At 41.4% G+C, this 27,991-nt stretch overlaps 1 protein-coding gene across 1 annotated transcript; it reads right to left on the bottom strand.

Annotated features, from left to right (window-relative positions):
* Nucleotides 1-13: 13 nt before the first annotated feature.
* On the bottom strand, nucleotides 14-27,991 carry jph2 (junctophilin 2). Its single transcript, XM_033970184.2, has 8 exons — nucleotides 27,213-27,991; nucleotides 22,033-22,339; nucleotides 20,182-20,313; nucleotides 19,558-19,935; nucleotides 6,743-6,861; nucleotides 4,790-5,688; nucleotides 4,062-4,157; nucleotides 14-3,797 (listed from the first exon to the last, which is right to left on the bottom strand). Exons 1-7 carry the CDS (start codon nucleotides 27,601-27,603, stop codon nucleotides 4,077-4,079), a joined length of 2,307 nt encoding a protein of 768 aa, XP_033826075.1. The 5' UTR covers nucleotides 27,604-27,991; the 3' UTR covers nucleotides 14-3,797; nucleotides 4,062-4,076.

The raw sequence follows: 27,991 nt of genomic DNA, 5'->3' as shown, positions 1-27,991 counted from the left end.
ACTAGGCTCTGGTCTCATGCTTCAGCTGGGCTTTATTTTAACACAATCTGACCATTAAACAACTAACTTGGCTTGAATTAGAAGGTAGCTGATTTGTGCTCTTAAACAAGTCCCTCTCAAACACTGTGAATTTCTTCAGTCTAATGTCACCAGTTCTGTGAAAGTTCTTTCCTTCTGGCTGAATACAACTGGAAGATTTTCCCAATCGTATGATCTAACAATATTGTGTGATGTGGTCCTAAGTTTGAGTGGACTTCGTGGGGATAACAAAATACCTAATTTAGGCCAAAATATTTTTATTTGTTCATGGTCAGTATTTTCACAAGTCAACCGATTGTGAGGCCCAGAGGGTAAATGCATTCATATACACTGAAGTGATTTGGGAGTTTGGAGATTTGGGCATAAAAACAGCTGAAAAGGACAGTGCTCAGTGTAAGACATGCAGTTAAGAATCGTACTGTACTCTCGAGGGATGTAACAGTATGTAACGCCATTAATTCACCTCATGGTTCAATAAACATAACAATGTGAAGTCTAATCTTACAGAAATAAACTAGTGCTTAAAGTGCACTATGCAACTTTTCTGGTTGGGGAATTGCCACCTGCTAGTCTCCATCACAATGTTATTTCTTTGCTTGTAATGTTCGGCATTTTATCTAGATTTAATTACAGATGATTTTATTGCTGCTCTACCTTGAAAAAACACTACGACTCTCCACAGATCTGACCTGTCACTTGGGACTTTCATTCAAGAGATCTTATTGCTCAAAAATACATGCATTCACATATCTGTTTGTCTCCATGGAGATAGAAACATTTAATATCATACTGTGGAACTTTCCAAGCAAAGCAGTAACATCTCCATGGAGACAAGCTGGTGGTATATATATCCTTCACCAGAAAAGTTGCATAGAGCAGCTTTAAAATATTCCAAAATCAAAACGGTTCTTGTTACATCCCTAATTCCTCATCTCATATAAAGAAGTAAACGTTTTAAAAACCTTTTTCTGAAATTCTACTTTTTGTGGCTATTGACATGCACATAAATAAATTACAAAACATTCAACACGAGTGGCCTCCTGCATAGAAAATGTGACTATAAGCCCTGAAATGACACCAACGTGTGGAGACTGCATCCAATGATGAAATGAAGCATAAATAAAATCATGAAATAGGACAGAAAAACAACATCCAAACAAGCCACTCAAATGTACACAAGCTTAGCTCATTCTCCAGACTAGTCTCTACTTAAGCAGTCAGAACCAGCTCACATTACACTGCCCTCGGCTCATACACAAGCAGGCGCTGTGTGTGTGAGTTTATAAGAGATTTTTCTGACAAAATGTTAGTGTAATTATGAGTGTAAATAACAACTGGGACTAAACTAAAGTTAAAACTAAACCAGGTCTAAGTAAGGAGTGAATGAGGTCTACACCAGGCACTGAACCAGGACTAATCCACAGACTGAACCGGGACTAAACCAGGAATGACCCAAATTTTCCCTTTGGGACAATAATAGTTGAAAGTTGGATCTGCTCTAAATCAGTCTGGTGTACACTGTCAGGAGAAGGTCAACCAAACATCAACTGGAAGCATAAATATTATTATATACTATATTCCTAGTCTTGGTCTAGCCCTAGACTAGTCCTGGTGATTTGATCCTGGTTTAGTCCTGGTTTAGACCTGGTTTAGCCCTGGTCTAGGCCTCATTACCATAGATTTTATAAGTATGAGCAGAGAGCACTGTTTACCTCTTGGGGGCCAATGAGAGACAGGTAAATATGCAGAGGTGGGCAGGTCACAGTTACCGTTATTTACTAGTTGAATAAAATCACTTTAAAGTGACAGACAGTATTTTTACTCAAGTAAAAGTTTGAATACACTACCCACCTCTGTTGTACAGTACAACAATCCAGCATTTTAACAGCAGAAACTCCAATACTTTCTCTATTCAACCCAAATATATCATTACATTAGAATGATCATAAATACAAACAAGTGAAAATGCGAAGTTTCACAGTGAAGTCCACAACAGTGTAAGGTGAGCCCCAAACTGTAAGAAAAACATATTAAAGGAACTGTATAAAGCCTGAGCTAAACAAAAAGACCTGTACCTGTGTGTCCAGAGCCTGCAGATAGAGACACATACAGTGTGTCTCATTCTCAGTTTATGGACAGGCCTCATGAACCTCCAGAATTCACTCACTGAGCTGCAGAGGCTGCACTAGAGGCTGCACTGGTTCATGATCGACTGAAGGTGCCGACGTTTAGATAGTGATCATTTAGATCAGAGAGAGTCCTTTAAGGTTTAAACCAACAGGATTTCAGCACTGAAACTGGCAACCCAAATGAGAGAGTCGTGTGAGGCTCATTCTACTTTTTGATTGAATCATCTTGAAGCAAACCATCAAATTATAACAACAACTTTATGCCATCATGTCCAATGTTTTTGTAACTAAGATTAAATCAGGATTACTGTTGTTATCAGTAAAAGCTCGAACTGATTTGAATATGTTAATGTTGTATCCAGGGACACAGTTAGGTCATGTTGATGAAATTCAAAGTGAAAGCCTTACATACAGTTCCTTTAACTTAAAAATATTATAGATTACTTTAAAATTATTTCTTTTTAATCAAATAAATATATTTTTCCAGCTAATATTTGGGAGCTAGACCAGCGTTTGCAGTTGGAGTAGATAAGAAGCAAATATATTTAAATATATTTTTACATAATGATATAATTTTTATATTTTACATTTTCCCAGAGAATCTTTGAACTTAAACCATCGAGTTCCATTCACAACCTGTAATAAATATTGTGTTTTAAACGTCATACATTCTGCCACTTTTAAGCATTTAAAATATGTTTGTACACCACAATTTGTCATGTTTTAAAATCTGATATAATGTGTTTGAATAGAAAACAGTTCAAATGAATTCTCTCATTATTTCTGTGCATATACAAAATGCAATTATATCCAGCAGGGGGCACATGGACTGGGGTGAGGCGGTTTAAACAGTGCTATAAACAAAAGGCAGATTTTATTTGCAGTGAAGGCAATTTGAGTGCCTGGATACCACCTCATGACATCATCAGGTGTAACAGATATTAATGAAACAATAGTTATTCAATATAATCTTAAAAATGCAGTTTATAGCACACTATGAGTTATCATGAATAAAACATGAACTGTCCTGTCCAACTGTATGAATGCAGATTACTTCATGGATACCACCTTGTGACATCAGCAGGTGGAACTGAGTGTTTTGCTATAGACTAAATATGCATTAACAGAAATGAGTGAAACAATAGTAATGTTTTTGATGTGGCAAACTTAAAAAAGTAGTTTTTAGCACAGCATGGGGCGATTTATGAATATTTTAAAAGTTATTAAAGTAAAACAACATTAAAACAGTAATCTGACCGTAGATACACTCCCACACTTGTCACACGTGTGCTGCTGCTATATAATCCCAGTTAAGGCATTTTGGTGAGAATTTTCAGTCAGTAATGAACCAACATCTTCTGAACTCGTGTAGTTCCTTCATTTAAAACACATTGATAGCTTCCTCCTGTGTAGACGTACTCTCCCTCCTCCTCCATCGCGACTTGAACACACTTTTTTGTCCTGAATTGTCCCAGTTTTTGGAGCCGTCCTTCTTCTCCTCTTCTGTCTCGAGTCTCGGAGATTCCCAGAGCCTCCCAAAGTCATTCAACGCAAAACAGCGCCCCCTGGCTGTCTGCAGGAGGCTGTAGCATTTCTGGTCCTGGGGAGGTGCCATCTTCCAACTGTAACCTGCAGCAACCAACACTATAGTTTTACAGGAGTATTTGATAAAAGAAATAAACATGGTCACAATTAGATAGGTCATAAGTATTGAATTACTATCATTTTTTTTAAAGTACCACTCGGAGGTGGTAAACTACAACTGCAGGCACAGCTGCCCTGGGACAAACTGACCAATCTGCAGTGTCTTGCTTAAGGACATAACAGCAGCATACAACAATGTACTAATATATAGTAACAGAGATAATGTAATGTAATGTAAACATGTCTTACCTGAAGTGAAGAATCTCATGACAGGATGTGCACAAAGAGAATGGCTAACCCGATGTTAAGTAGTATCACCATGACGATGAGGATGGTGTTTGGGCCCTTTGGAAGAAATGAGAAACTTAGGTTAAAATGATCACACACACAAACAGTTATGTACTATGTACTTATATCATAGAGCACCTTTGGGGTTTATGAAAAACCATGGAGACATTGCTTTGCTTGGAATGTTCCACAGTATGGCATTATACTTATCTGTTTTTATTCATTAAGCTATAGGTCTTTTTAAAGCTTGAAAATCTCTTCACAAATTTGTATGGGTTTGCCTCTCATATCGGAGCTGTAACTCTCCTGCTTCTCTCCATGGAGCTGGAGATAAGATTAGATTGGAGATAGTTGGAGATAAATGTAATTCCACGCTGTGGAACATTCCATGCAATGCAATAACATCTCCATGGAGACAACAGAAGGCTATCAGTTTTGTCCCCACTCTCTCCACCGCATCTCAAGCCAAATTCAAACATGGCCATTCAACAAAACAACAAACAAAACAAAGGGGTTCATTGTTCATTTTCAATTTTCTATTCCCAAATTTGTCTGGATACAGATGGATCATACGTGTTCCTGATTGGCTAATCCACCTGTCAATCACATCCATCTGAACTCTTCTAGATTCTGGATCCCATGCAGTCATCGATCATGTTTAAAAATAAAACTATAAACCTGCCACATACCTCCATATCCAGAGAGTCCAGTGGCTCCTCTTTGCTCTGACTCACTCCCGTCGACCTCAGTCTAGTTTCGGCTTTAGGCTCAGGTTTGGCTGGTGCTTTGGGGACCACTGCTTTGGGCTCTGCTGGTTTGGGCTCCGCTGGTTTGGGAGCTGGGATTTTCGCCTCTAGCTTGGGTCTCGGAGCAGGACTCGGCTGCCTCTTCAACGCCGGCCTCGAATCCGCTCTGCTCGAAGATCTACTCGTCTCCCTGGAAACGGACGGCGTTCTCTCCTGGACTGACGGAGGTCTCTCAGGCTTGGGTTCTACCACTTTTGGTGGCTCTGGGGTGGCAGCTTTGGCAGACATTTTGGATGCTGGGCGCGGTGGTGCTTGTGGTGCTTGTGGTGCTGGCGGCTCCTCTTCCTCCTCCACCTGTGCAGAAATTTGGCTATTTCTTGCTGAAGGAGGAGCGGAAGTTGTAGCATCAGATTGTTTTTCGTTGTCGAATTTCTGGAGAGGTTTAATTTCGAGATCTTGTTCGATTTTGTTGCTTTGTTGGCTTGGGGTGCGTTCAGGAGCAGGTGCGACAGGTGGGGGGGCTGAAGAGGCAGATGTAGAAGGCGTAATAGGACGACTGTTTGGTTTGCTGTTCGACTTGGTGCTCCCCCCTCCTTCGCTCCAGGTTCTAGGGCTGAGGAGCTTGTCGTCTCTGGGGGGCTGTGTGATACCGGGGCTGGGAGAGGGGGTCCGTGCAGGGGAGGATTCGGGCATGAGGAGGTCGAGCTCGTTTGTGATGGGACTCTCAGGAGGGGTGGGTAACGGCTCTTCTTCGGCTAACAGAGGCTCGTGCATCACTATGTCCGTATTTTCACTGCTCTCCATCGCCTCCTGCAGGGCGCGCTTCTTCAGGTACTCCGGGCCTGGAGGGACACAATGAGAACTGATTATTCAGTTCATTTCAAGTTTATTTCTATAGCACATTTAAAACAACTTCAGCTGTTCAATGCTTCACATAAAAGTCAACAATAAAAACACACAAATATATAGATAACACAAAACATAGGAAAAGAACAATAAAAAGCAATATATCCTGTCTAGCCAGTGTTAAATGGCAGGGACAACAGGTGTTTTTTTTGGGTCTAGTCTTAAATTATGTTAAAGACTGATGGGATCTGACAGGCACAGTGCGCTGTTCCATAGTCTGGGAGCTGCCACAGAAAAGGCTCTGTCACCTCTGGTCTTGAGCCTGGCTTTGGGCACAGCAGCAGGAGCTGGTCAGCAGACCTCAGGGCTCTGGGTGGAGTCTAGGGGTACAGGAACTCCCTCAAATAAAGAGGACCCATAGAGTACAGACGGAGGACCCTTGGAGTCCACACATTTAAACACAAGCAATAACATTTTGATTTGCACCCGATATGGAAAAGTGAATTTGTGCTTTTGGATTATTAGAAAACTCCACTCAGGACTAAAGATGGTGGAACGTCAGACCACAGTTTGTTACAGTAGTGTTACCAAACCTTTAGTCTGCAGGTGGAGATAGAGGTTGAACCTCAGACACACTCAAACAGATCTGTGTGGCTCTGTGTAGCTCTTTCAGTCTGTGTGTGTGTGTGTCTATGTAGCTGTTTCAGTCTGTGTGTGTCTATGTAGCTGTTTCAGTCTGTGTGTGTCTATGTAGCTGTTTCAGTCTGTGTGTGTCTATGTAGCTGTTTCAGTCTGTGTGTGTCTATGTAGCTGTTTCAGTCTGTGTGTCTATGTAGCTGTTTCAGTCTGTGTGGGCCTGCATCTCTGGATGTAAAATGATCTAATCTCCTGAACTCAATCAGACGCTCCATTTTTAGACTTTCAAATGTGGATCTCCCTGCGCTGACCCCCGCCACATCTCAAGGCCAAAACACAGAGTCCCCACTAAAATAAACATTCAAAGAGCTAAAATTACAGGATAAAGCACATATATGAGAGGAGGAGAGTTACCAGGTTGGTAGAACGAAGGTGACAGCTCTTTGGCCACAGCTCGAGCCAGACTGGCCTCTCCACTGGAGGCTTGTGCCGCCTGGTCTGCTCCATCAGACTTCCCCTTCGCGTGAGTGGTTCTGAAGCAAACACACACACACACACACACACATTGGAATACATCAGTTATGGCAGTTATGCAGATGGACAACTGTAAATACTTATGTAAATCACAACATTGATCTAACCAAGGCAAGGCAAGTTTATTTGTATAGCACAATTCGTACACAAAGTAATTCAAAGTGATTTACAGAATAAGGACATTAAAATCACACAAATCAAAACATAAATAATCACGAATAGTCATAAAATTAACATTAAATCAAAAGAATAAAAACCTTTCAGTCATATGCACAGCTAAACAGAACTGTTTGGAGCCTGGATTTAAACATTGTCAAAGTAGAGGCCTGTCTCAGATCTTCAGGAAGACTGTTCCAGGTTTTAGCAGCAGAAAACTGAAACTCTGATTCTCCATGTTCAGTCCTGACTCTGGACACCAGCAGGAGGCCTGTCTCTGAAGTCCTCAGAGTGTGAGATGGTTCATATGGCACTAACATGTCTCTCAAATGTCAATGCTCTGGGCCAGGTTTAAAATATGAAGTCAGAAATCAAGATTTTTGGAAGCAATTGTTTAAGCGGTGTCAAAAGTTAAAGATGAACAATGTAACATTTCTGGTAGGAGATCTGACATCTGCTTCTCTCCATGGAGATATTATTGTGTTGCCTGGAATGGTCCAATATATCATTAAATCTGGCTGGCCTCTCCATAGAGCCGACCTGTAACTTTGCATGGTAACCTCACCTGGTTGTCTCTATGTCTCTAAACAGCTTAATAATAATAACAGGCCCATTGACTTCCTTTTCAAAACTGCAGAACTCTTCATAGGTTTTATTTTTTGAAAAAGTGGCATTTATAATGTATGAACAGTACGTATGACATGAGTCTATTTTATTAAAACAATCCCCGCTAAGTACAAGGATGTGGGCAGTAATTTTCGAATCGCTTAAGCCTCAAATCTGTGACAAAGGATCTCAAAACCTACGTTTCTGACCCAAACTACACACAAGCAAGACTACACCAGCAGGGGGAGTTCACGCAAAACAACTATTTATGTTGAAAAAAGTCCTAGGAAACAATGTATTTATATAAAACCAGATTAAACTTGTGAATCATAAATTTCAACTGCATTTCTCCGTATAAATACCAGAAAATACCAAATCTTCAGCTAACTCACACTAAAGGCCTACAGCTCCATCTTCAGAACTTATTTTCAGAGAGAGATTTTATTTAAATTTAGATTATGGAACCATTTGTGCCAGTCAGAACAAGTGAGTGTTTGCACTTTGGTGATTGTGATTACGCTGTAAATACTCCACATACTGTAACTCTAACCACGGCTGGAAATAGCAGGCACACTCTTGAAGGCGCCGCAGGGAGGTGCTTCCCCCTGGAACAATTAGGCACTAAGGTTCCTACGGCCCACCTGTCCCCTCACACTCAGCACCTATGGCCACGAGAACAGGCCTTGGACAGAATTATCTCTCTGTGAGGGTCTGTATGGGAACAGGCCGCTTCTCGTAACAAGTGTCCAAAATAAAAAACAAAAAAACAAAAAAAAACAAAAAACAAACAGGAATTGTGACCTATGACCTTAAAGGTACAGTATGTAACTTCACCTGCATGATTCCATGGAAAGTTAGAACCCTACTTTGGAACATCCTCTATGGATACAGATACACTTTATGCCATACTCTGTAATATTATAGCCAAGGGAAAAACATATTCATGGAAACAAGCAGGAAGGGGCCCTCCTCCAGGTCAAATAGGAGTCAGGTTTGTGGAGACACAAGCTGCTCACGGTCAGGATGCATCTTTTTCTATGTGTTTTAGTGCAATAAAATGAAAAACAAAACAAAAAAACATGCTTTTGTTTTTGTCTATTTTCTGGCTACTGTGTCTTAAAACACACATATAATGATTATCCAAGTTAGAGCTGCAAGATTTATCACAATCAAATCCAAATTACAATGTGAATGGAGCACTTTGTAAATCACAAACATAAAGTTATTTCTTTACATAATTTCTTTTGGAAACAACACATTACTCAGACTTAGTCTGTGTAAAAGCTTCTAACCCTGTAACTTAGATCTGCACAAACATGTTCTGAAATGTCCCTGTGTCAAATGCCTTCCCTATGTCTCCATAGTAATTGCAATTATATATTTTTTCCAAAAACGTTCAAACCCACTCAGGATTTTTGGAAATAATTGTCTATGCACTGAGCACAAAAGTTAAAGGTGCACAACGTAACTTCTGATAGGGGATCTGGCTTGTATCCTGCTTGTCTCCATGGAGATATTATTGTGTTGCCTGAAATGGTCCACAGTATAACATTAAGTCTTCTTTTTTTCAGTTACAGGTGATTAATTGCTACAGTTACCTTGAAAACATACATTCTTACTGTTTGCAGACTGGCCTCTACATAGATCTGACCAGTGACCTTTGCCTGGTGACCTCATCTGCTTGTCTATATGGAAACAGGTTTAACACCATATTGTAGCACATTCCCACTAAAGTACTGACTCTATCTCTAGCAAACCATTTATCAGAAAAGTTACGTACTGCACCTTTACTACTTACACATGTCAAAGAACACTGTGGCTTTGTCTAATATTAGTTCCATACTAATGTTCATTGCTGTGCACTGTCCCTATCTGAGAGAAACTAGCCAAAAACTCAAGAATTCAAGTTATATTAAAGAGGGAGTATTTTGCAAATTATATATTATAATGTTCCCTCATCAAAAACATGGCTGAAGAGGTTTTAAATGTAATCCATACAGATCTATCAATCTCTCCCTATTCAAACCCTTCTGTACAAGACTCAGTCCACAAGCCAACGTCATCAATGCTCCCACACAACAATTCTACATAAATATACAAAAACAGGATACAGAACAATACACTACAACTTCACAAACCTGATGTGATGTGTAGTAGTTTCATTAGCGCTCTGAAGGGGGAGTGAAACTTAAACAAAACAATGAAAGGTAACATGGTGATTTAAATATGTTGTGTGTCTTATCAGTAAACACCCCATAGAAGTAAAAGGCTCCCTCTTTAACTACTGCAAATATTGTCCTTTTTGCAGTGTATCAAATAGACAATAGAACCCGTGTTGAAGGAGCCGGACATGTGCTCTGACTCTTTGAATCTGGACTAAACAGCAGCTGCTTCTGTACAACAGGTTTAAATCAATCCACTGCCACAATTAACACATTAGTCATAGCCCACAAATGCACGCTCACAAACACGACTCTGGCTCTTCATCAGAGACACAGGCACAGGCAAAATGTCACTGTAAGATATGGGGCGTCTGCAATAGTTTGGGTTCACGTGAATCAAGAATTGCTATAGTTTAAACTGAGCTGCAGACAGGTCAGAATTCTCAGGTGCAATTTGCTGTTTAACTGTCGGACTCCAGACGTGTCGACCTGGTTTATGTTAATATCTCTGTAATCACTGGCTCTATCCACATGAAACAAAAACTGGCACAAAGTTCAATGTCTGCTCTGTCAGTATAATTAAACAAAAGTGAAATGACTTAATAGAAACAGTGAGGAATAAGTTTGGACCGCTGCAAATTGTTTAAACTAAAACTAATAAAACTAGCTCTGGCCCCTCTGACCACCACCAACCATGCACACGCCGCATTCATGATTTGTCTGTTATTAATGTTCATATCTTGAGTTACGGGCACATTAGCAAAAATAAAAGTACTATGATCATGTACAGCGGGTTAATATGAACATTTTAAGACCAAAATGATGAGTCTGACAGCAGCAGTTACAGAGAGAGGGGAGACAGATTTTCAATGTAAAGAGTCGATGGAGCCTGAATCGCACCCATGCTCGCTTCCTATTTGGAACGCGGCAGCTAGCAGGTTGGCTACGTCCATGCATATATACAGTCCATAGATTGAACAATAAACTGCAAACCACTGCCACCCTGTTTTAGCTTATGAGCCAACATCACCAACAAGTATATCAGAGAGGGAAGTAGTTTCTGGTCATGTGGAAACAGGTTTATCTGATGTTATGATGACCTGAATGCTGTGCTAAACCTGCAGCTCTCTGTCTGGGTCTTGTCCGCTGCAGTTGTCCAGAGACAGTGGGAAATATCACTGTCAGGTATGTGCCACTGGAGCCTTCTTCAAAGAGGAGCTGATACACAACATCTATGAGAGGCTTTAACAAGTATAGGGGACGTCCGGGCCTTGAATTGAAAGGTCCACATCCTCTGTTAGTGAAAGTGTGTAGTTTGGAGCTTAGTTGAGACTTGATTTGAATTTTTGCGTTAAATGGCAAAAGTATGTGTTGTCTATGTTCTAAGAGACTTTTTATTTAGTTTTTAAAAAGACATCAAATCAAAATTATTTCAAGATCAATCAACATCCACTACAGACTCTTCCTCTGTCGCCCTGATAAAAGTCCATGAGGATGTGGACAACTTTGGTTTTCTGACCAAAAGCACCAACTAACTACTGCAGATGTTCAGCAGGGAATTGATGGACTAAACCAGGACCAAACCAGAACTAAATAAAAACCGGACTATTTGTCTTACCACGAAACTTCTATTAATATTTATAATTCCATTTTAGGGCAGTAATGGCTCTAGTGGGGACTTTATGTACATGTTTTTAGAGGTAGACAAAATAAAGTTGCAAATATACAAGGAAAACACTGCACAGAAAGGCCAGGGAATCGAACCCCGGACCATCTTGTTGTGAGGCTAGCGTGCTAACCGTTGCATCACATAAGCTACAGTGTGCTAAATCAGTGCCAGCGTTTACACAGAATAAGACGCCATGAAGACACAGGGAGGGCATCTGACACACAGGGACAAAACATGTTTGTAGAGATCTAGAGTACAAGGTTAGCAGCTTTTACACAGAATTAAATGTTGTTTGACACTTGAAGTGATTTGCTAACATCTGGGGTCATCAACATTCCCTGGGAGTGTGATGCTAACTGTAAGCACTGCTCTGTCTGACACTTGTTAGAAATTCAAACACCTAAACAGGACCATGAACGCTCGTGTTGATCACAGGCTTTTGAAAATGGGTTGTTTAAATCCATTTTGCACTTTTTCTTGAGTTCTATCTTAAAACTTGTTTGTCTGTGTTTGCTAATGTGTGCATTTTGTCAACATAGAAATAAATGCAGAACACCCCCAGCATGATATCACTATATCAATAACATAAATACAAAACAGTGACTCTCCCATTGAGTTATATAGACCCCTGCCCTCCATCACGTTTTTAGTGTCTCCAAATGTTGTGATCTGCGGTTGGGCAGTATCAGAATGGCCGCCTCAGCAGTACAGCGTGTAAGCAGAGCCTCAGGGCTGCACAGGAGAGTCTACTGTCGTTATATGCAGCTCTGGTTATGAGCTGTCACATATTTATAACCATAGAGCACCTGACACCTCTGCTGATGCATAGGGAACCAGCGATGGAGAGAGAGGAACAGAGAGAGACAGAGAGGGACATAATCAGAGAAAGTTTATCCAGCTGGGTTTTAGTAATGATGACATATAATACGTTTTTTCTAATATTAAAGAGGGGTATTATGAAAAATCAACTTTTTGGAGCTTTCAACCATGTTATAATATTGTTCACTCATCAAAACTATCACTGAAAAGGTTTTAGATATTATCCATGCATGTTTGAGCAATCTAGCGATCTCTCCTTAGCCCTATTTGAACCCTCCTTACAGTTAGCGCTAAGATTCTGTGCAAAACTCCGCCCACAAGCCTACATCACCCATGCTCCTACATGACAATTCTCCATAAATATTCAAAAACATGAAACAAAACTGTACACTACAACTTCACAAACCTGATGTGATGTGCAGTAGTTTCATTAGTGGGATGCACGCCAATTGTGCTGTGATGATGCCCTGAAGGGTGAGTGACTTAGAATCCAGAGTAAAGTCAGAGCGTCACAATTGAAAGTGAAACTTTAATAACATGTTAATATGTTGGTTTTAGTGAATAATACTTCTCAATTCAATGAAAGGAAACATGGCGATCTAAATATGTTATGTGTTAGCAGTTAATACCCCATAGAAGTAAAAAACAAAAACAAACCCTCTTTAAAACTCCATAGAAGTCAAATACCCCTCTTTAATACCCGGGATTGCTCAAACATGCATGGAAAAATCGGCAGTTCAAAGTCTTCATCTGATTAGAAAAACATTTTATCACAAACTAATATATTGGTTACACTGAATGAATTACAGAAAAGACATTGTTCCAGCATCCTTTTGTTCTGTACTGGATTATGTATAGATATAACATACATGCAAACTTCAGCTTCTACTTTGAAACCTTTAGAGCCACTCTACTCTTTCACTCAGACCTTCGTTTCATAACAGGTGGTGTGTTTAAAACCCATCGCTGTATGAAAAAGCAGGTTGGCCATCGCTATCTGTCAGAAGAAAACAACACTGTATAAATGTATTTATAAGGGACTACGACAATACACTGACTCTATATCTCACTTGTCTGTTGAACCTTGAAATGGGAACTTTTAATACAAGATCTCATGATTGTCTTTGTCTAAAAACTGGCCGCACAAGAACTGAAATGGGGAGAAAAAGCTGTTGGTTATTTTGCCTCCCAAAAATGGAATACATTTCAAGGACATGAAAACTGGATAGACTAGTGCACTTTAATAACCTGGTGATTAAATGAACCTATGCAGTTTTGTGTTTTGTTTCTTTTGTTTGTATTGTTCTGTATGTCTGCTGCTCTCATTGGGCTCTCCCTGTAGAAATATAGATAAGTGACAATAAATATGAGGCTTTGGGATGAGAGATGATAAATGGTATACAGAAATACATAGAAAAACAAATGACTCCAAACAGACGACCCTTTCACATGACCTCAACCAAAGACTACAAAAATGGCCGACATTGGGCACGCCTCCTTTGTTTGGAATGGACCACGTGGTGAACCAGGTAAGTATGAGTATGTATGGATTTAACTGAAATGTTTTAGCAGATAAAGTATATTTAAATTAACAATGTGCTAAATAAACAAAACACGATTGTAATGTTATGTTCTAATGATAATACAGGAAATGCTCCACTATGTTCTTAACCTCCATACACCTTCACTAGAATCATTTGGATGATTTCATCTCTGAAATTACCTATTAACAAAAGGTAAAAGACAGATGTTAACTTGAAAACTACCACTTCATGACATCACAAGGTGGAACGAAGCATCTTGAGTTTTGGAGATGTAAACAGACAAATAATAAAGTGTTACTCAAACATGTGTGAATGAAACAAAACACAACACCAGGTCTGTTTTTGATGAGGTAACAACATTATAACATGGTTTAAAGCTCACAAAAGTCAATTATGTGTAATATAGAACCTTTAACTCTTTAGCTGTAAATGGTGAGTTAAGAAAATGAAATGATTAAAGTGGCAAATAAAATAATGGGACAGAGACCAAACCTATTACCTTTAACAGCCCCTTTCTGTAGTTGGTGTAACCTCTGGTCAAAAGTCGGCACCATTTGGCTCTGAGCAAACATGTGTGAGACCAGGAAACAGTGAGGTTATGGAAGGGGGCCTGGCCGGTCAGCTGTTGCATTCCCCCCATGATACAACCCTCTGCAAGTGTGTGGGCGGGTATTTATCACAGAATGGGGACTAAGATCTGTACACACACTCACATCCCAAAAATCATGTCCGTGTGACATAAATCCTTCTGATCTTTATTATTAGATCAACAACACAGTTTAAAGGCTGTGGGTTATAATGTGTTAAAGGTGCTGGACCTTTGACAGTCTACAGTTCATTTGAAATGATCTGAAGTTGTCCAAAGTTATTCCTCACTAATGTTATGCATTCTGAGCATCCTTATTATTCACCAAGATGAGTTTATAAGCACTTTTTCACAACTTTTAAAATCTATACACCTTCACTAGAATCATTTGGATAATTACAGCTCTGCAATTTCCAATCTCTTCTGAACAAAAGGTAAAATGTAGCTGTTAACTTGAAAACCACTGCTTCATGACATCACAAGGTGGAAAAGAGCATTTTGAGCTTTGGAGATGTAGACTGGTTACTCAAACATGTGTGAATGAAACAAAACACAACTCCAGGTATGTTTTTGAGGAGGTAACAATATTATAACATGGCTAAAAGCTCACAAGAGTAAATTTTGCGTAGTATAATCAGGGAGTAGTGTGCGCTTCAGGACTGGGTGCATGTTTTGGGACGAAACCCACCCAGAGAGAACATGCAAACTCACTAACAGCCCAGGGATGAACTCGGAACTTTCTTTTATTGTAATGTCCCCAAGAAGCATGGAAACTGAACGTTGTGCAGGGCCATATATAGCTGGGCCCCTCAGTGACCACAGGGCCCCTCTCTGCGTCATTTGCACTCAGCTCAGAGCCCCCAGACGGCTGCCCCTCTGCACACGTGCTCCGGCTCTGTTCAAAGGCCACAGGTGAACTCCAGCGATGTCAGAGCGTTCATAACACAGGGGCCGGCAGTTTTAAATTGAGAGGGAGGAAAGCTGTTGAACACGCAATACGTAACTTTTCTAGAGTGGGTTCCATATTACTGCTTTGTTTATAGTATTCCGCAATATGGCATTAAAGGAGGCCTAATCTGCAAAATCAACTTTTCAGAGCCATTAACCATGTTACAGTAGTTTCTTTGTAAAGTGATTCGTGCATGTTTGAGTAATCTTTCCTGTTCTGTATTCAAGACGTCATTGCTCCGATCTACCTCCATTTTAACAGCCACCGCTCAGTACTTACTTTGTTCTTCAGGTTTATATTCTTAATCGATGATACAGGTAGGATTCAGCAGCATTGTGTAGCCATTTCAGTATAAATTCAGAAAAGAGAAAAAAAATACAGGTGTAATTGTATTGCAAAAAAAACAAACATTGTATATCACAAGGTTCAGCTCTCCACAGATTTAACCTGTAGCTTGCCCTGATGGCATCATCTGCTTGTATCCTTGGAGATCATAGACTGTATATATAAATGGACATAGCTATTACATTTCAAATAGGAAGAGATCATGGACACACTTTCGGCTCCATCGACTCTGGCTTCAATGCACTTTACATTAGAAAACTGTCACTCCTCTCTCTGTAACTGCTGCTGCCAGACTCCTCATTTTAGTCTTAAAATGTTTGTATTAACCAAATTTACATCCTGGTGTTTTTATTTTGCTATTGTGTCAGTCAATCAATATATGAACATTAATAACAGACAAATCAGTTGGTTTTGTTTCCCTGGTCTATGATGGATATACATACACTTTATGCAATAATGTGGAACAGTCCACTGGTGGCAATGTCTGAGTTCAGACCTTCTACTATAAAAATACATAGTGTGCCTTTAAAAATTCTAAATGCAATTCATATATTAAACTGTTGTTAATATATGTCCCTTACATCTCTATGGTGATGAGCATCTGTAGCTGCCCTGGGGTAGACTGATTTAATCAAGGCTGCCATTTTGAACCATTTGCCCCTCCGAACACCATACATCACTCTTACATACACCACTGTCATACTAGGCAAGGTGGGTGAAGTGTCTTGCCTAAGGACACAACAACAGTATGCACAAGTCAGAGCTGGGATAAAACCACTAATCACCACTATTAGTACAATGAGTTTTGACCAAGATATCTTTCAAAAAACACTTCCTTACCAATAACGTTCGTACATTGACCCCTGCCCTCAGACTCAGACCTCAGCGTGCCCGCTGCTGCGCTGGTTAACTGGGCATGTGGAGGTGAGTGACTCTATTGTATTTTTAACCCTGTGTCTGCAGCGCCAGGACCAGAGCAGTGCCAGGAACACAAGTGTCATGCCTCTGAGGGCCTTATATAATCATGAGACAGACGGCTACTGCGTTGTTATAGTGCAAAAATAAACAGCCGCTGCCTGGGTTTCAGATGTAATTAATAACAGTGGCTTAGCTTAATATGGAGTTTCACAGCCTTCAAAGTAGTAAAAGTAGTGTGCATCAGATTTCAATAAATTTCTAACAATCAGCTAATGGAGAGGTCTAGAGCCAATCTTCTGTCAGTAAAAGTATGTGGTTTGGAGCAGACCGAGGATGATTTTGCACCAATGACAAAACCACACCAACGTCATATCAGATTGATTAGTGATTTGAATTGGCCATAAAGGCAGTATGCAATCTAACCAGCAACCTTTAGGATAGTAAACAAGCATATTAAGCTATTGCTGTTTTAACATATGGTCCTGCAGTGTGTTAAATAGAGCTGTTTCCAATTACAGGGGCACTATGGACATGGTAGACAAAGTACAGCTATACTTAGAGGTTGGCGATGTGCCAAATGATTTACAATTCATGTAAAAGTTTGTATATTTATATAGCTTTGAATAGGTAATTAAAGTGGACCTGGAGCTGGAGGAAATGTCTTGGGTGAGGGAAGTCTGGGAGTCCCTGCGTAGACTGCTGCCCCCGTGACCCGGCCCCGGATAAGAGGAAGAACATAGATGGATGAGGGTAACTAAAGTCATCTGCTTCTTCTGAATTTTCACGCTTTTTTGCAAATTGATTAAATCCACCTGTCACTCACTCAGAGCATTACCAAGACTGACCAACAGGAGGGTAAATGGTAAAAATGTATGTTTAAATTGTGCTTTTACACCTTCAAGGCACTTACAGAGCTTTACATCAAGGAACCACTCATCCATTCATCACTCGTTCATACACCAGTGCACACAGACACTGGGGGCAAGGTGGGATAGTGCAGCATTAAAAAATATAAAAATAGCATATTGTTACAGGAATGAGATCACGATTGAGTTGTTGACATACTGTGCATAGGGTAAAAGAACTGAGTGGGCAAAAATCCCATTTGGGAGTAGGGATGAGACAATACACACAGGAGAGTGGACAGGGTGGGACAAAGAGGTCTGTTGTCCCAGAATTGGACTCTCTTCCTATTAATTTGTATAAGAGGGGAGCCCGTGTGGGACCCCCAAATTTCAGTTGACGGTCCTACTCATCCAGAATATTCTCTACTAGATTGTAGTTTTTTTCACTGATGACAAAGTACAGCGCTTTAAACATGGAACTTATTCATAAGATTATCAAAATTATAATTATTCATATCCAGAACATTTTAAACTGTCAGCAACTTTAATAACTATCGTGATATAATCGTTAATCGCATTATTTTGGCCATGATAATCGTACAGTAAATTTCAATATCGTCCCATATGTATTTGGGAGCAGGCCCAGTGTTTATGTGAGGCAGCGCTGACAGCATTAGGTGTGAATCCTTAACTCGGATCCACCACTGCACATTCTCAGAGAGGATTATTTAGGTTTGAGCTGCAGAGACTGGGGCCTGGGATCTATCTGAGACTAAGGAGGTGAGAACAGTCTGGCTAACACAGTCACAGAGCACAGCCTTCTAAGGACAAACTACAGCAGAGTCTATGGGAGGATCCAAGAGCGACACAACTCATGAGCCATCAACACACTCACCGCACTCAGAACAGCTCCCTGTGGTTTGTGGTCTGGGGTTTATGCTGTTTCTGGAGCTAAAATATTGATAATGTAATACTGTCTAATGCAATGAATGTCAATGCAAGCAAATACATACTGGAGCAATGCAAAGCTCTATCTGATAGAAAGCATCTTTGAAGTAAATGAAAATTAATGAAAAAAATCACATTTTATCTGTGATTTTGTGATTTTCCCACATTAGCCTTGTTTTGGTCTCGGTTTAGTCTTAAGCTGGTTTAGTTTCTTAGTGCAGTTTCTGTTTTATTTGGACACATGCAGTGGCATGTCCAAGCAAAAGTACAGATACCAGAGCAAAAAAAAATGATCGTGTTCAAATACTGTTACTGCATTTTTTTCATATCGTGCAGCTCTAGTCTGTGGTAAAGTATTTATTGTGTTTCTTGGTTTAAACAAGTCAGGAGCATGGCTAACCAGGACTGTGCTTTCCATAATACTTCATAAAGATGTGTATTTTGGGTACACGTTTTCTCTCACATGATGGTTATGACTGAGAGGCAAATTCACCAATCAGAGAAATGCAGAGAAACATCTGTTCATGTCAAGAGAACATCTTGGCTTATGAATAACAAGCCTTAGTGCACTTGACAAAGCTCAGTGGTGGTAAGCCGCTATTGTAGCCACAGCTGCCCTGGGGTAGACTGATGGGAGTCTGCCGATCTGCACCATCTGTGACTCCTCCAACCACCACAAACACTCACACAAACCACATTTATACTTGAAGTATGGCCACTCCATCAAACCGAGGTCTGAGCAGGAACCAGTGCTCTAACTGTCCAGAAAACTAAACATTCATAGTTCATACATAGATAAGGGGGTTGAAGTGCGTGGCCTAAAGACACAACAACAGTATGAACCTTAACTCTATAACCTTAACCTTGTATGGAGCTGCTGATCTTGACAGCAAATAAGTTCTACACAGAGCCTTTTTAAAGCTAGAGAATTGATAATGTGTTGACTTGTTGTTGCACATAAACATTGAACATTTGACACAAACCAACCTATTTTATATAATATTTTAGTCCCGAAACTTTTTCCAAATTCTACGTTGAAAAGAACGGGATTTCCATTTAACCAGAAATACAGCTACAAAGAAAGCTCGGTTTTGTTGCATTTACGGAAAATGTGGGCACACTGGATCACACCTGTTCCCCTGTTTTACCTGGAAGCAGCGATCTCGGCCTTGAGCTTGGCGATGGCGGCCGCTCTCTGTGCTCCCTCCACCGCTCGCTCCACCTTCTGCTTGATCTTGGTTCCTTTGAGCTGGATCACTCTCTTCTTCACAGCTTTCACCAGCATGTTGTTTAGGTACTTGCCCTCCTCTTTGCCCCCCTCCGCGAAGGTGGTGCAGCCATAGCCGTGCCTCTGGTTGTTGAGCCACTCTCCTTCATACTTGAGCCCGCTGGAGCGCTCGCTGATGCCATAGCCCGAGCGCTTGTCGTTCTTCCACTCGCCCATGTACGCCTCCGTCGTGGTGGCGTCGATGTCGGTCTCCACGGGGGGGAAGTCCTCTGCTCCAGCAAGGCTCTCATCTCCCAGGCTGAGGGGGAGGAGGATTTTAATTTTAGTCCTGGTTTAATTTGAGTCCTCTTTGAGTCCTGTTAGAGTCCTGTTTGAGTCCTGTTAGAGTCCTGTTTGAGTCCTGTTAGAGTCCTGTTAGAGTCCTGGTTTAGTCCTGTTAGAGTCCTGGTTTAGTCCTGGCTTAGTCCTGGTTGTCTTGGTTCAGACCTGGTTTAATCCTGGTTCAGACCTGGTTTAGACCCTGTTATAGTCCTGTTGTAGTTACCTGATGGTGGAGTTGGTGTCGCTGGCGTTGGAGCTCAGAGCCGACTCTGTTCTGAGAAAACTGATTTTACTTTTCTGACTGGACAGTGACGTGTTGGACTCTGCCTTCTTCAGTTTGCCCAAAAGAGAGCTCCTGAGGCACAGGGGACAGTATCATAGTGTTACAATGACTGCAGTGAAAAGCATTGGGGTTTTATATACACTTAATGACAACATGAATAAAACTAAACAATGTCCCACTGTCTAATAAGTCTTGAACTGAGTGAAGCGTCTTTGAGTCTCATGAAAAGCGCTATACAATTATGTTTTGTCTTATATTTTGCCTGTAATAATAGTATTTTTGACATATTGTGCTTGTGTCTGCTGTATAGTTATAATCACTGACACTTGTGGATCATTATGTTATAATTTGGACATTTTAAATCACAATATTCATCTAAAACAATTTAACAAAAGAAACTTCCTCGTTAGAAAACCGTGGTGCCCAACGGGAGCTGACGTCGCCGTAAACGTCATCACAACAAAGCGCCGCATGCTGTCGGCTCCTTCTGTGGACAGCTGCACATTACACTAGTGAGAACCAAAATGAAAATGTGGCGCTCCCGAATCCTGCGCGCATCACTGAGTAGAAAAATAAAATTGGAGATCAATGTAAGTACGTCACAGTGGGTATCGTGCCAGTAAAAACATAGGTTGATTGTCAAAATGACCTCTTGAAAATAAAAGATTGAAGATGGCTCAAACATGTACAAATCAGAGAGCAAAGAACTGTAAGATGGTTAAAAGCTCTGAATAAGTATGCTTCAAAAAACCTGACTTACCCTGTGAATGTGATCAGTTTAACAGTAGGTTTGTTATAACAGATTATATTTAATGCAGATATTTTTGCTCATGGTAATATTCATAGAGTTCATAGAGTTTTGCATGACATCACCACATCCTGTACCACCCTGTATTATATTGTATGTTTCTTCTTGCTGTCCCTCTTCAATGTGTTACATCTAATAATAATAATAATGCATTGGATTTATATAGCACCTTTAAAGACACCCAAAGAGCTTTACAGTGCCTTCTTCATTCACTCCACGTTCTACTATTGTAGCCACATCTGCCCTGGGACAGACTGTCAGAGACGAATCTGCCAATTTGCACCACCTGCCCCTCCTACCACCAACGCACACACTACATTCATTCCAGGCTATTCTCTATCTCTCTCACCCCCTCTCTCTGTCTCTCCTCTCTCTCTCACCCTCTCTCTCTGCACCCTCTTTCTCTCACTCTCTCTTGTACTCTCTCTCTCTCCTCCCTTCTCTCTCTTACCCTCTCTCTTTGTTTCTCCTGTCTCTCACCCTTTCTCTGTCCCCCTCTCGGTCCCTCTTCCTCTCTCTTTCACTCTCTCTCTCTTTGCCCCCCTTTTTCTCTCACCCTCTTTCTCACCCCCTCTCTCTCATACTCTCACCCCCTCTCTCTGTTTCTCCTCTCTCTATCACTCTCTCTCTGCCCCTCCTTTCTCTTTCACCCTCTTCTTCTCATCCTCTCTGTCTCTACTGCTCTCTCTCTTACCCCCATCTCTCCCACTCTCTCTGTCTCTCTTCTTCTCTGTCTCTCTCTCACCCCATCTCTCTGCTTCTCCTCTCTCTCAACCTTTCTCTCTGCCCCTCCTTTCTCTCTCATCCTTTCTCTCATACTCTCTCTGTCTCTCCTCCTCTCTCTCTCACCCCCTCTCTCTGTTTCTCCTCTCTCTTCCCTTCTCTCTGTGTCTTGCCCAAAGACACAAGGACAGATCTTGCTCCGAGCAGGACTCCATCCTCTCCTGTCACATGACTCATTATAAAGTCCATTCATTCTGTACCTCTGAAACAGTCCCTTCTTCTTGGTCTTGGCGGTCTCTGGATCCACCTGGAGCGTGAGGGCGAAGCCTCCTCGAGCCGGTCCCAGGTGGGTGGGGGTGGACACGGGCGTCTCCTCCCCTGATGCGCTGGTGGTGGTGATGAGAGGGACGTCCTGCTGCAGCACGGCCCCGTTACTGTGCTCCGAGCGCAGGGATGTGAGCGAGGTACGCAGGGGGGAGCGCACCACCGCCGCCATCCCATAGGGGACGCTCTGACGCACGCCGTATCCGTGACGCATGCCCCCCGTGAACTGGCCCTGGAACGTGCCTGAGACGGAGACAGGACAGGGTTTAAAGATTATTAAAGGGATTTTTAGGGATAAAGTCACATTTGTCTTGCCCCAGTACTGCATCCGTACCGCAATGCATCTAGTAAAGTATCGTCCAAGAACCAGGAAGTAATGTGGGTCGTCTGTTAGCATGCTGTAGCAAAAAAAACCCAAACATCATTCTGTCAACTGGGCAAAAGTTTAGAGTGAAGACAATTTGCCCTTCTTCAGGATGTGGCTTCAGGGGATGTTAGCATGCTAGTTGTTGTTAGCATAACGTAACAGACTCTGCTCTGGTCTCTGGAAGCTGTGAAAAGAGCTTATAAACTCATTGTGGTGAAAAATTAGGTAGCTCTGACCTTATTCTGTTTTTCAGATACTACGCCCCTAAATGAGAATCAAAATCGAACTGAAACCAAAGTAAACCAGGGTAAGGATTTTGGCACATACTTCAGTACCGTTAGGGTGGGATTTCGGGAGGCAAAGCTTGTAGGAGTCACCAAAATGGCCACCTAAAAATCTAAATGCCACGACCCTCTACCCCATCTCCATCACAGCAGCAGAACCATCAGCCTTTTCTCCCTATTAAAGAAGACATGTATATTCTGTGTTTATTTGGCATATAGTTATAATCTATGCCACACATGGATCATTAATTTGATGAATGTCATTGTAAACATCATCACAACAAAGTGCCACTCTGACCACGCTGATGTTTGTGCAAAATGGCTACGCACCACTGTTGAACTGTATGTGTGGTTGTGTATGGGGGGTAGTGTATAGAGGGTAGGGGAAAACTGAAATTTTTGTAGCAATGGCACTTCAAATGCAGGAACTCCACTGTTAAACTTACTGTGCACTATTCAGTGGCCCCGAGGCAGACTGACAAAAACATGGCTGTCATTTTGTGCCTATGGTTCTAATCTGAACAGAACACGCCCCCTTAACCCTGAAGTCTGTGGTTATTATTAAACTCTGACATCTGCTGATGCCCCCCTTCTCTCTCTGTCTGCCCCCTCCCCCCTCTCTCACCCCCCCCCTCTCTCTCTCTCTCTCACCCTATCTATTTCTCCTCCTCCTCCTCTCACCCACTCTCTGCCTCTCCTCTTCTCAACACCCTTCTCTCATACACTCACACTCGTCCTCTGTCTCTCTGTCCCCCCTCTCTTCCTCTCTCTGTGTCTCTTCCTCTCTCCTGCTCCTCCTCTCTCTCTCTCTTCCTCTGTCTCTCACCCTCTTTCTCTCTCTTCTCCCCCCCTTCTCCTCTCTCTGTCTCTCTTCCACCCTTCTCCTCTCTCTCTCCTCCTTTATCTCTCACCCTCTCATTCTCTCTTCCCCTCCCCTCTGTCCTCCTCTCTCTCCCTCTCCTCTTCTCTCTCTCTCCTCCTATGTATCTCATCCTCTCTCTTTCCTCCTTTTTCTCTGTCTCTCTTCCTCCTCTCTCTGCCCCCTTTCTCTCTTCCTCTCTCTCTCTCCTCCTCTCTCTCCTCCTCTGTCTCTCTTCCTCTCTTTCTCCTCCTCCTCTGTCTCTCACCCTCTCTCTCCTAATCTCTCTCCTCTTCCTCTCTCTCTGTCTCTCCTGAATCTAACCTCTTCATAAACATTCACGCAGCATTTAAAAAAAAAAAAAAAAAATCCTAATAATAATTATATCCTAATCTGGATATAAACGCTGGAGCCACAAGATTCATCGAAAAGAAAACAGAAATTGAATAGACGCAATTAGCAAATCACAGTACCATCATTTTCTCCATAAAAAATGAAATCTCCGGTCTTATTCTGCATGAAAAATGCTCACCCTGTAGTTTAGATGTGTACAAACATGTTCTGAAATGACCCTGTGTGTCAGATGCCCTCCCTGTGTCTCCACGGGGTCTTATTCTGAAAAATCATTCATATATTTTTCCTACCATATGCAGCTGTTATAAACACAAATAAAACAACATCATCTGTGACTAACTGACTTCTTAAGTATGTATTAGTTGTACACACTTTAGCTAGTACCTATGTGGAGGATAAACATGTTTTACTTCTACTCGGGACCAGTGGTGAATGAAGTACCATGGTCAATTTTGTTACTTAAGTAAAAGTACAGATACAGAGGTAAAAGTTACTCAAGTAAAAGTATTACACGTAAAAGTGCTGAAGTACCTGTTTAAAAATGCACTTTAAGAGTAAAAGTATTTCACACAAGTGTTGGTCATTTGTTAAAGTGTAAATGTTATGATACTGATTAAAAATGATACAGATTTTATTCAACAGTAACAATATGAATCAATTTCTTAACTTTCCTTATGAATTTTGTGTATTTATTTTAGTTTGCTCTGAAAACAGCCAAATCTGATTGAACAATCACGTTTCACTGGGATTGAGACACAACAGAGGATGGGGGGGACCAGACTGATATTAATCTGGATGAAGAATACAGAGAGAGATCTGTGTGGATTTGCCAGGAAAGCTGAAAACTTTAGTCAGGATGTTACCACGGTTACTATGATAAAAATAACCCCTCAAATCATGTCCATATCTGTATCTACTTTAAAATGTACTTAAGTAAAGTACAGACATGGGCCGTCTTGTCCTCTTATGTCATGAAGGCTGCTTATACACGATAGGACAGATGTACACCTCCTACTGTGATTTTTATACAGGGCAGAGGTCGGTTAATGTTGGTTTAAGTTTACAAGACCCAAAGACAAACATGGACTGAACCAGCGATAACTTCAACTTAATTCTGCTCAATTTTCCTTATCTCTCATTGTACAAAAGCAGGAAGTCATATATTTTGAGCAGCTCCTTTCAAAATAAAAGCGACACACCTGTACAGCATGATTTGAATGGCACAAACACTTTTTCATTCATGTTCTGATGGGGAAGACAAAGAAGCCCAAAGTGAACGGGTCTGATACAGGGTTTACGCCTGAAAAAAAACATCTTATGGTACTAGTGTTGTCAAAATACTCAAATTTAAAACTTGATTTCGATACTAAGGAATTAACTCAATACTCAACAGCACTTACGATATTGTGTATACTTTCTTTATCTTAGGTCTTATTTCAGTCAAACTCGCACCAAAACTGTTCAAGAAACCTCAAATTTTGTCCTGTTAATGTGATTTTTTCCAATATCAATACATCAAATCAGGAACACACTGATCCAGCTTTTTCATTTCCGATACCGCTTTCAATAGCTTTAACTATCTTCCGATTCACGATATCAACTGATACCAAAGCAGAGACTGAAAACACCATTTATTTCCTTTAAACAAAAATAAAATAAACAAAACAGATCCTTATGTGTTACGTAGCTGTCACGTATCTCTCAAGTAACAAACACCTCTGTGTAAACATTATGAGACTTTCTGGGCAAGCTATGATCTATAAATACTCTAATTACATCAATTTATGTCCAACTAGGATATCAACAGAACCGGTATTTGGAAGCGGATATCTGATACCAGTATTGGATCGGTCACTACTTCAAATGAGCGTTTAGTTTCGATATTAGCTTTAGTATCCATTACTGTCAGATTTTCGATACATTTACAACCCATGATCCCACACTTTAAGTAGTCCAGGAGCGAGCGTCACAACATCGTCTGCTCAAGCCTCATTCTGTCTAATTATTATCCATGTGATGGGTCCGCCACCTGCTTGTCTCCATGGAGATTGTATTGCATCACTGGGATTGTTCCATAGTACGGCATTAAGCATGTCTATCTACATGTGGACAAGAAGCAGAAGTGGGCAATTGTATGTTTTTAGGGGTATTTTTGAACCTCTTTATTTCTGTATAAGATCTGAAACAGGACGTGTGCTTTCGTGGAGAGGGGGGAGCACTTTGTACGACTGTTAGCAGCGTTTGACTGACAGCGACAGGCTCAAGACCTTCTCCTCGGCTCAAACTTCACGATCACTGCAGGGATTATCGCAATGGGTCTGATTGCAGCTTCAGCTTCTTCAATGAGACGCAGACAGTGCCAATCTTAACTGTTCTAACTCCCTCACACACAGCCATGGCACTATATAAACCTCCTATAACGTTGTGCTAATCTTAGTTTTAATCATGTTAACGATGTTTTCTTGTGTCCTTAGCAAAACAGCTCTGGAGTTGTGTGTTTTTGGAGTATTTCTGCATCTAGTCAGTTGTTTACTAGAATTTGATGACGGGGACAAGGTTAGCCATACTTATCCGACAATATGGCCGACCAAGCAAAACAATTTCACACGTGTGGCATAAAAATGGGATGTGACATCATCTGAAAGTAGTCGATGAACTAACACACTTTGAAGTACACTATTTCTCTGTTACTTCAGTTCTGGTCTGGTCCTGGTTTAGACCTAGTTCTGACCTGGTTTAGTCCTGGTTTAGTCTTGGTTTAGATCTGGTATAGACCTGGTTTAGTCCTGGTTTAGTTCTGATTTAAAACTGCTTTAAATCTAGTTTAGTGATCCTTGCTTAATTCCTGCTTTAGTCCTGGTTTAGAGCTGCTTTAGTCCTGGTTTTGTCCCAGTTTAGTCTTGGTTTAGTCTTGGTTTAGACCTGGTTTAGTCGTCATTGTTTAATTCCTGGTTTAGGCTTTAGGCTCCTATTTTACACCTTGTTTTGTCTTGGCTCAGATCTGGTTTAGGTCTAGTTTATAGCTGGTTTAGTCCTGGTTTAGACCTGGTTCAGACATAGTTCAGTCCTCCTGGTTCAGACCTGGTTTAGTCCTAGTTTAAACCTGTTTCTGCTTTAGTGTAAATTGCATTCGCCACTTGTGCCAAATATTAATAGCCCCACAGTAGGCTGAATGCTGAGACCAGCTGGTCACACAAAACAGTTCCTTTTATTACCCCAAAGCGTCTCAAGCGCGTATCGAGAGCGTCTCACCTCCGTCCGCGTACGTCTCCGTGCCATATCCGTCCTGTAGCCCGTTATTCCACGTTCCCTCGTACTTGGCACCGCTCACCACGTGTGTTCTGGCGCCGTATCTTCCTTTAAACCCGTGCGTCCACTCTCCCTTGTAAATCCAGTGCCCTTTGGTTTCTATCCCCAGGCCGTGCCGCTTGCCCTGCTGCCAGTACCCCTCGTAGGTGTTCCCGCTTGGCCAGGTGTAGACCCCGACCACCTCGAAGCCGTAGTTCCACGATCCGGCGTACTCCCCCTGTCCTTTGGGCCCGGTGCATATCCCGTGTCCGTGCGCCTTGCCTCCCTCCCAGCCGCCGCAGTACGCTCCACCATCGTCAAACTCAAAACGACCCCCGCTCATGTTGTCAACCATTCAAAATCCACTTTTTGACAGAAAGGATTCACAAAACTACCTAAAAGAAAGCTCCGTGCGTGCGTCTTCGCTTTTACCAGACATCCAAACTGATTACAAGTATCCTTAACGAATGAAATTGAGTTTTGGAAAGTTGTGGCCAAGTTTCTAAATGCGTAATTCCCAAATGCGTCCTCTTGGTTGGTGATTTGTCAGTTCCAAATAACTTTCGTTGGTTGCTACGTTGATGGAGTTACAAATTTAAAGTGATTTGAAGTTCGTCATAAGTAAATTAAACGTTTTTTTGTCGTAATTCTTGATAAGCCAGAGGTCTTACATGGCTTTTGAGGTGGCCCAAGCGAAACGCGCCCCTCTCCTCTCGCCTCGTCCCTGCCACCCAGCTATCTCC

This window comes from Periophthalmus magnuspinnatus, chromosome 7 (assembly GCF_009829125.3).
Source record: "Periophthalmus magnuspinnatus isolate fPerMag1 chromosome 7, fPerMag1.2.pri, whole genome shotgun sequence".
Classification (NCBI taxonomy): domain Eukaryota; kingdom Metazoa; phylum Chordata; class Actinopteri; order Gobiiformes; family Gobiidae; genus Periophthalmus; species Periophthalmus magnuspinnatus.
Note: the sequence above shows the minus strand (reverse complement) of the source record. Positions and strands in the feature narration are given on the sequence as shown.